Raw genomic sequence first — 9,669 nt, forward strand, 5'->3', positions numbered from 1 at the left:
TTTCTCACAGACAGACCGGAAAGACTGTGAAAGTAAATAACCGGCGCGGTTGAGAAGAGGCTGCCGTCACCTCGCGTTGAATGGCAGTTATTCAAAAATATGGCAAGAGCTATGGTCCAGATTTGGTCTGTCACAAGGACAGCCATCCGGCTGACAAGATCGGAACACCTGGATGTCACAAGAAGTGGCCTGAACACAACTGGTCGAGGTAAGATTTTAAACCCCAGGAGAGACTCAACTGTGATGACTGTTTGACGTCACACTTTAGCTGTTAGATTTCCCAAGAGGCTCCTATAATAACTTAATTCACTTTTAATCAGAAACTATTGATGAATGTATTGACTTTTGATCCTGTAGCCCTCAAGGTCGTGCATCACAGCCATCTATTTGCATTTTCTAAGTACTTTTGTATTTGGTAGTGACACGTTTCCTACTGGACTTTTTATGGTCTACAAGTTTTATAAAAGAAAGTAAGTCATGCTGTCTTGAGAAAAGCTGAATTGTCATGAAATGCCATGAAGTTATAATGATGAACCCTCTCTATTTGGGCATGTGGCCTATAATCGTAACCATAATTGGCTCATTCTTTTACCCTTTTAATCCCCTGTTGTTTACTAAAGGGGGTTTCATCATTTAGATAAGACATTCCTTCAAAACTGGTTCTAAGTCCAAAGATTGTATATGTTCCTGTGCAGGCCTGTGGCGAGGGTATGGACAGCTGTCCTGCTGCTTGGGACCTGCCTCCTCTACTGCGCCCGTGTTGCGATGCCCATCTGTGCCGTCAGCATGGCAGAGAAGTTCAGCTGGAGCAAGAGGGAGTCTGGCATGGTGCTGGGCAGTTTCTTCTGGGGGTACTGCTTCACCCAGGTGTTTGGAGGCTACGTCAGTGACCGGTGAGAAACACTAGTTATGCTGTGAGGCAGCTGTGGCTTTACCGTTGAGCCTTGTGTCTACACATATCTGTTCTGACAGCTGTTCTCATGATAACATTAGACTTGACATCCGTTTTAGCTTCCTGCTAGTCAATAGTTTTCTAAGGTCCTTAACCTGGAGTCATCACTGGCTGTGACCAAACTCTATGGCAGTGACGCAAATAAGTTCAGTAATGTTTGTCAAGTCTGGAGAGATAACAAAAAAACCTGGACATTTTCATTGCATTATTATAACTGTAGGCGAACAGTGTGTTTGAAGAGTTTTATTCAGTTCTGAAATGAAACCAAAAACTATAATTTAAAATATCTAGAGTGCAAATTCACTGATATATATATATATATATATATATATATATATATATATATATATATATATATTTGGCTGGATTTATTCAGTAGTTTTTAAATTAAATTTATTTTGCCAGGAGATTTAAAACAAAAGAAACCTGGCCAAGTTAGCAGTCTTGCCAACTCACAGCATATAAAAAATACAGCACATAAAACATAGATGGTATGACTTTCAGTATAAAGTATTTGTCACAAGATCAACCACATAAATTCATCACCAATCATTACAAGAAAATACTGCGTTACAAGTCCCACTAAAGCTCAAAGCTGAGCAAAGTTTCACTTTCAGGGATGTTATATTATCTGTGTCCCTGCCTGTTTGTTTTTTGTGAGCACAGAGTGGGAGGTGAGAAGGTCCTCCTGCTGTCTGCAGCTGCCTGGGGGTCAATGACAGCCTTCACCCCCATCCTGGCCCACCTCTGCTCCCAGCCCATACTCTCCATGACACTGGCCCGCTTCCTTATGGGCCTGTTACAAGGTGAGATGTGCTTAGATGAGTCATCACTTGAGATTAAATCAGTGAAGTGAAAGATCCAGACCACATTAAAGTTGCCCTGTTTCTTTTCCTTCCCAAAGAAACCTTCTCTGAACATCACACTTGTTGTTAGGAGAGCTCCTTGTTATGCCTTGTTAGGCGTTTACAAGAAATTATTCAGGTGTTATCTGTATTCTGTCTGATTATTAGATACAGACACACGTGCATAAAATCACACAAGTTAAAGTTTATATAGAAATAAAAATTTTTAAGTGTTTCTTTTTAAATTCTTCTTGATTTTAGGGGTTCACTACCCTTCTTTGGCAAGTCTATGCTCACAAAAGGTGGTGGAAAGTGAAAGAGGCTTCCTCATGAGCACTGTTGGTAGTGGCTCCTATCTGGGGTGAGTTTAATGCTCTACAGTAAATGGAGACTGGTGAGATTTTTTTTTTAAATTACCTTTAGAAAATAAAATAAATCTTAATGTGGCCACTATGTGTGTTATAAGCCTAAAATTTCTTTTCAGTCCCTGCTGGTGTTTAGAAATAGTGATTGAAGCCGTCTATATCCAAATGTTTAAATGTTGTATACATGTTTCTAATGTTGAAACATTTTCTGTTAATTTTTTAGCACACTGGTGATTGGAGGAGCCGGCTCCCTCATGCTGGATTTGTATGGCTGGGAGAGTGTTTTTTATGTCTCTGGTCTCCTGTCAGTCTTGTGGGCCTACTGCATGTGGAAATATCTACTAAAAGGAGAAGGCAAGAGAAGCTTTAGCCATATCAACAGTGTATGCGGCATTATTCTAAGCTCCTATCTTGTGCCTGCTTATTTGTGTACTGTCACCTGTGTTTGCAGGGCCAATAATCACATTGGAGTCCCTGGGCAGTGGTGGGACCCAGACCAAAATTACCAAAAGACATTGGTTACGACTTCTCAAACAACCTGCAGTCTGGTGAGATGATTAGAAAGCCTCTATGTGTGTGTGAAAAAATGTGCCAATTTCTAGGTTGTGTGTGTATTTGGAGGACTACTTCTACATTTTGTCTACATCCTTCTAGTCACTCCTTATGTCACAAATATTTATGCACTGCAATGTAACTAATATCTATCTTTAGTGACATGAAGGGTTTTTTATGCATCTTATCGACCTCTAGAGTAACAGCTTAGATGATAACTTGATGGTTGTGGGTTTGTAATATTATTACACTGTTATATGATTTCACAGCCTACTTGTGTAAGTCAGTATATAATGACAATAGATGTTAAACAAGCACCACGGACACAAGCTTCTGTCAAATCAGTTTGCTGCCGTTTTAAACAAATGAGACATTGTTCATATAACTGAGCAGCCTTTGATAAAAGGAGCAGCCCTGCACTTATATGTAACTGTATCTCTCTTTACTCCCTGACAAGCGCTGTGATAGTGACGCACCTTTGCACAGCGAGCACTTTTTTCACTCTTTTGTCGTGGCTGCCAACATTCTTTAAAGACACTTTCCCCGATGCCAAGGTATCTAAACATCCCCTCCTCCTTCCCCCCCCCCCCCCCCAAGTTTTTATGTTCCTTACCATGGCTTTCAACATTGTTGAAAGACAGAAATTCAGCTGTATACATTTTAAAAGCTAGAAAATGTGTTGTCCCCTCCAGGGCTGGGTGTTTAATGTCATTCCGTGGTTGGTGGCCATACCCTCTTCTCTCTTCAGTGGCTGCCTGTCTGACCACCTCATTAGTCAAGGTAAGCAGCCTCAGTTATCAAAGTTATTTTAAAATATATTTTATTGAAAAAGCAGCTGCATATTGTGTCTTGATCTCCTCAGGTTTTGATACAGCTTCAGTGAGGAAGTTGATGCAGGTATGATATTTGCATATAGTTTGTTTAGTCTGTGAACTTCCTTCTTGTTGCACAGTACACAAATGTCCTCCTTACACCTGTACATTTTTAACTTGTTCCATTTTTAAGTGTTTCATGTGCATTCATCTCTGTGTCAGTTTTTCTCCATGGGTATGTCCAGTGTGTTTACCCTCCTTCTGTGTGGCAACACCACCTTCCCCTGGGCTGTAGCATTTGTGTCGGCCACCATGGGCCTCACCACCTTCAGTCACAGGTACTGACACCCACTCTTGTCTTCACACTGTATCTCAGGGCTTGTTTATTATCCTTTCAGATTCAAATGTGATGTTCCATTAGGGTCTGTTTCTCAGTTTTATGTTTTTAAGTTTCATCTCGGGATACCATTTCAAATATTACTTTTGTTTTCATTAACAACAGCACAAAGCAGCTACTTGGACAATTAAAGTGCTCACACCACCTCTTCTACTAACAAATCTGCTTTAATACAAAAAGTCCCAAATTATGCTGTTGGGACTAAGCTTAACCGGGGTGGGCTTGGCAGGTGTCAGCTTTCATTGGGCATGCAGTTTGTTAAATAGTAATTGGACCCACTCTTTGCCTTTGAGTGATTGAATTTCTCTGTTGTAAACCTCTTGGCAATAACAAAGTCACAGAGAGTTTTATTTGTTAATGAAAGGTTCAAACCTGCTAAGATAATTGATTAAACTCTACTTTTGTTCTAATATTACTAAATAATGCCCACTATTGTTCTGGAAAACATGAATACCATTAATAAATCATTTATTGTGGACAATTTTCATGTCCAGATTAATGCATATTGGACATGCTTATTAGTGCCCTGTATTTATGATATGTCTAATAGTGGGTCTCAGTTAGACATTTAAATACTTGTCACAAGAATATTATTATTTCAAGGCTGTTTTTCAAAGCATTTGTCCATTTATATTAATATAAGGCTAAATAAATGGACAGCCAATTAGAGGACAAGTTAAAAAACTATTGTTGGGCAACAAGTGTTTAAGCAGAATAGAAAAACAGAAGAATGTGGCTGAAAGTTTTACGCAAACTCATCAGACATGTGGATGGTGTATGACCATGTGATTTGTTGTACGTTTCTTATTTACTTTTTTTGTCTTTGTTGTTTAGTTGCCTACAGTCTTTTCATTGTGTATTTTTTTAAATGCATATTAGTGAACAGGCAACAATGCTGTTAGTACTCCAAGTTAATGGTCATAGCTCAATGTTACACTATGATATAACTAAAAACTTAGATAGGCAAAAAGTCTGTAAACGTCAACTTCACCCCTCCTTAATTTTTGTTCTAAGCCCCTCACTGGATGAAGCATTATGCCTTTGCTTCATCTGCCACATAAATAAAAGCCTGAATCAACCGCAGGTTCAGCTGTGAGCCTTTAGCTACAGTTATGCAAGAGTAAATTGTCACCGTCACTCAGCAAAGCTGCTCATAAACAGCGACATGCTCAGCATAACAGACTGCACCTAACATGTTATAGCATCTTCAGATAATAAAGGAAAGTAAGTGGGCAAGTCAGAGTCACAAGCTTGGAGTAAAAGTACTTTCTACAGATAACATCAGTTTACTGTTGAACACCAGATGAAGATGCACAAGAATATTTAAAATTTATATTTCTAAAAAATCCTGTAATTGAAAAGAAATGTCTTCTGTTACAAGTTTGAATTTCTAAAACCTTGGCAACAATGAAAAGACAGGAGGTAGAGTAGTCTGTCTTCCTCTCAGGCCATTTCAGTTACAATATGCAAAGGCTATTTTGCAACTTTTGTCTGTGTAAAAATTAGTTTAATACCTTAGCTTACAGTTTCATATGACTATAAAAAACATCAGATCTTCCACAAGTCAAATAACAGTCAAGACATGTATCAGATTATGTACAACAGGGTTTTGAGTTTTTACCATAAAATGATGCAAAAAAAGTCTCAGAAACTGTATCTAACAAATATGATACATACGGCATTATACGGTTAAGTGATGGTTTGATTTACTCTAAATTTGTCCAGGGCACCCAGTAACACAATATTTAACTAGCTAACTTATGAAAAAAATATTATTTATGTCTGATCTGGCTTTTTTAATTATTTATTCTGGCCAAGACTGTCAAACATTGCTTTTACTTGTATGTTCAAAGATTAATTTTATCACTTTCTGTATTAACATGTTAACAACCTATACTTCTGTTACAGCGGTGTTTCTGTAAATGTTCAAGATCTTGCTCCTTCATGTGCTGGAGCTCTGTTTGGTGAGTTAAAAAAAAGAGAGGATTTTTCAAAATCACAACTAAAATGTTAAGTATGTTATAAATGTTGCATCTTATGTGCTGCTACTTTCCTCCTACAGGTGTTATGAATACATGTGGTGCATTCTCAGGTGAGTGTCTGTCAATCAATAACTGTCTGTGATAAATCTTTAAGCAGCAGTCACAATATTTAATAAAAATAGTTGACTCTCTCGTGTGAAAACAAAGTTTGAAATAATGTTTGTATGATTCAAACAGCGAACAGAGGATGACAGTAGGTGGTCCTATGAGGAACATAAAGGATGTAAAATTGTGATTATAATGTGCATTAATTCCTGTTTTTGTGCAGGAGTCCTAATGGTGTATTTCTCGGGGTATCTCATTGAGGCAACAGGCTCGTGGGCATCTGTGTTTGCCCTCATCACCACAGTCAACCTGCTGGGCCTTTTCATCTTCCTGGCTTATGCTGAAGCACGTCGGGTCGATATTGACTCTAGTAAGGTCCGCCATAACATCCACATCTAAGTCGTCAGAGGGACCATAGTGTTGTTCCCAAGCGAGATGCGACCTTGGACAATCACCAGCTAGGATATTATCCACACTGGATTATTATCCAATGGGTAACAAGCTGCACTGGGATAAAACCTGCAGAAAACATCTCAGAAAAGTCTGATTGGCTCTGTCTGGTTACGGAGTACGGTAGAAGTTACTGAGAAGCACACAGCAGACTCTGCACAACGTTACTGAAAAGTCTTAAAATGTTCCAGTCTTGAATCCTGGAAGAATGAATTTAGATGATACTTTCTAGGTTAAGTAAAATATGGGAGGAAAAGCCTAAACAGTTGCGGGCAAACTGTTCACACTTGTCTGTCTTTCGGTACAGACTGTGTTACTTCGAACTAGAAAAGTCACAGATTATTTTTCTGGTTTAGGATGTGCTCATGATGACTGTGGTAGTGTCAGGAGCTGTCTGACAGCTGCGACAGAAAAAGACGTTGTGCCTTTCTTTCCCTGCGGGGATGGGGGAGGCACACCCACTGGGTGACCCAAGGAAGGGCCAACATCTCATACCTGGAGTCTTTATTAATGTGCCCCACTCACCCGTCACTGAGAGAAATGTGTGAGAGACACCTCATTACCCAGTCACTAATTACTTGGCAGGAGCTCTAATGTTCTGTACAAGTTACTCTCTGTCGTCCTCGTCTCCATGGTTACAAGCTCACTTTATCATTTATGATGGGGTCACAGGAAACTTTATGGTAGCGATGCTTTGACTGAATTTGTTCTTTGTCTCAAGGAATGTGTTGCAAGTTGAAAGACCAAAGGTTAGCTCTTTTTTCCCTGTAATTTCCAATTTATGTATTTGGAATGTCTCTACGTTGTTTTGAGTATTCTTATGTTTATATATATGTGGCTGAAAGTCCTTTAAATGCTTTCTTTTAAGGCGAAAGAGGAGATTATGGAAATATTAAGTTATAGGACAAAATAAGTATTTTGCTAAGGTGGCAACAAATCCAGTTTGATACAGTAGGGAAAACCCAAAATAGACCCTGCTGTGTAAGTTTTTCATCCTCTTTTCTTCCTAATTGGAAAGACACCCATGTTAATTTCACGAAAACATCATAGACATATAAGAAGGATTTCCAACTATTTATTTAAAGTGGCACACCGTTATCACAGCACTTACAACCTTTCTTACTTAGGTGATGAACAGAGAGGGATGTCTGTCAGGGGAATGGCGATCGTTAGCAGAGGAGGGAGCTCATTCACTTGTCATGGTAGTACCAGAGTTAGTGTGTCTTCGCTGTCTCATTAAAGCAGTTTTAAATGCAACCGTCTCCACGTTCCACACTTGACATGATGAATGTTGCTGCAGGCGAGAAGATAAAAAATTATGTCTTGGGTTGAACACAGTTGAGGAACTGGAGTATATTTGACGTAATGATGTTACTACAGAGTATGTGGCAACTTGAATTAAAGCAAGCTGCATAATTCTGGCTGAATGTCAAAGTGAGTGTTTGCAGAGTTTAGCTGTGGCATTTAGAGCACAGTTTTAATTTCTGTTTTTCAATTTACATTAAATTTAGATGCTTGCTGATGCGTTTGAATATCTATGCATTTGTTATTTTGTGCCTGATTTCAGCAATAGAAGAATTTCAAAATGTGTTCATTTTGGTCATATAGTGTCAATTATTGATTATTGGACATTATTAGTATTTACTGCCTTTGTAGGATTTTTGTTGCTTCTAAATAACCTGTTTATTTACATACAAAGGCACATAGAGTAATTTGTGTTTGTTTTATGATTTTTTTTATGATTTATTTTCTATAGATACTTAAGTGTATTTTTCAGCATGGTTTGATCTCTGAAATGTTTATTGCAATTCATACATTGCCGGTCATTACAAATACTTGGGATGTATTTGTAGATATATTAAACAATATGTAGTAATTACTCACATTTTCCCTTTGTTTTTTCAGATTGAAGATACACTTTTTTATATAAACTAATCAGTTGCAACCTTAAAACAGTTTACTTTACAATCTTGATTCCTGGAGGCTATGTGCACTGAACCTCTGAGGGCTTATTATGGTATTTGGCACAGGAACGATGTGCTTCATCTTTTGTGCTTCAGGGTCCCCATGGTTGTCCACTAGGATTTAAATGTGGGGAGTATCAGGGCCAGGTCAGTTGGGGTCTTTGTTGTGTCCTCGATGCCATACTATGGCAGCTTTTGTGCTGTGACAGTGCATTTTGTTCTGCTGGAGGAGGCCTCTGTGCTGTAGGGGAGTTCCTTTGTCATAGGAAGGTGTGCTTACTCTGCAACATTTCTTATGTTGCTGCCATGAGTCAGTTAACTATAACCAGAGTTGGGAAAGTTACTTCTGACATGAAATATATTGTAGATTATTATTTACTCTGTCCTAAATAAAAAGGTTGTCAATATTGTTACTGTTTTGATTACCTCACTAAAGGCATGTAACCCATAGTTTGGTTAAATGTACTTTCATAAGTGATGTTTAAAGATTTGGTAATAATGTTAAAATCTGATTTCATATTGTAAATGCTTCCTCAGGTTTGACAGAGAGTAGTTCTATATTGACAGCATTTTCAATGCTTGTACCCAAGCTTTGAGGGGGGAGTGGTAGCCTAGTGTATAGAATTATGTTAGAGCCCTTTTCTGATTGAAGGACACTGAAAGGTACTTAGTCCAAGGACCGACCAGCTGGCCTGGTCTGCTACTCTGGTTGCAGGTTGCATGAGCACTAGGAAATTGCTCTGCCTGGCAAACAAGAAATGGGTCAAAATCAAAAAGAGAAAAAGATTAAGATAGCAGTAAAAATTTGAGCATGTGAGGCCAAATAAAGGGACACTGGCTAAAACCAGAAACAGTTGCTTGCAAGGAATCATACCTTAAATGATGTTGAATTATTCTGTGGCATTGCTGACCTGAAATGTTCAGAAATACACAGAAAAACTGCAAAGCCATCAGAATGATTGTTGCCATTTTTTCCTAAATCAAAAACTAAAATGGTAATTCATAACTCCTTTGTAAACACTGGTTAATAAATTTAAATGAGTTAATTTTTTTCTATTAACTGTAGTTGATTACACTTCTATTTGTTTAGTAAAACTCTTAAATGTAACTATTGCTGACGGTTACGCTTCGTTAATGCCGTAGTTGTTGTTTCTGTTAAGACACATGAACTAATTATATCTACACTTAGTGTAAGTTAGACTCTGTACCATTAAGACACAAGATATATTTATTGACATGACTGTA

General features: G+C 38.3%; 1 protein-coding gene across 1 annotated transcript in view; it reads left to right on the top strand.

Moving 5' to 3' along the window:
• slc17a9b (solute carrier family 17 member 9b) overlaps positions 1-7,388 on the top strand; it is a 7,786-nt gene extending 398 nt beyond the window's left edge. Inside the window, exons 1-13 of the mRNA XM_042004003.1 lie at positions 1-208; positions 696-893; positions 1,619-1,758; positions 2,059-2,158; positions 2,386-2,516; positions 2,614-2,710; positions 3,172-3,268; positions 3,407-3,494; positions 3,577-3,611; positions 3,749-3,864; positions 5,832-5,887; positions 5,986-6,015; positions 6,234-7,388. The exon at positions 1-208 is cut by the window's left edge and continues 398 nt beyond it. Of these exons, the coding sequence (XP_041859937.1) occupies positions 81-208; positions 696-893; positions 1,619-1,758; positions 2,059-2,158; positions 2,386-2,516; positions 2,614-2,710; positions 3,172-3,268; positions 3,407-3,494; positions 3,577-3,611; positions 3,749-3,864; positions 5,832-5,887; positions 5,986-6,015; positions 6,234-6,409 (1,392 nt within the window). The 5' untranslated portion in view covers positions 1-80 and the 3' untranslated portion in view covers positions 6,410-7,388. The remainder of the gene's footprint in view (positions 209-695; positions 894-1,618; positions 1,759-2,058; positions 2,159-2,385; positions 2,517-2,613; positions 2,711-3,171; positions 3,269-3,406; positions 3,495-3,576; positions 3,612-3,748; positions 3,865-5,831; positions 5,888-5,985; positions 6,016-6,233) is intronic.
• The last annotated feature ends 2,281 nt before the right edge of the window (positions 7,389-9,669 follow it).

The sequence above is a fragment of the Melanotaenia boesemani genome, chromosome 13 (assembly GCF_017639745.1).
Source record: "Melanotaenia boesemani isolate fMelBoe1 chromosome 13, fMelBoe1.pri, whole genome shotgun sequence".
NCBI lineage: Eukaryota > Metazoa > Chordata > Actinopteri > Atheriniformes > Melanotaeniidae > Melanotaenia > Melanotaenia boesemani.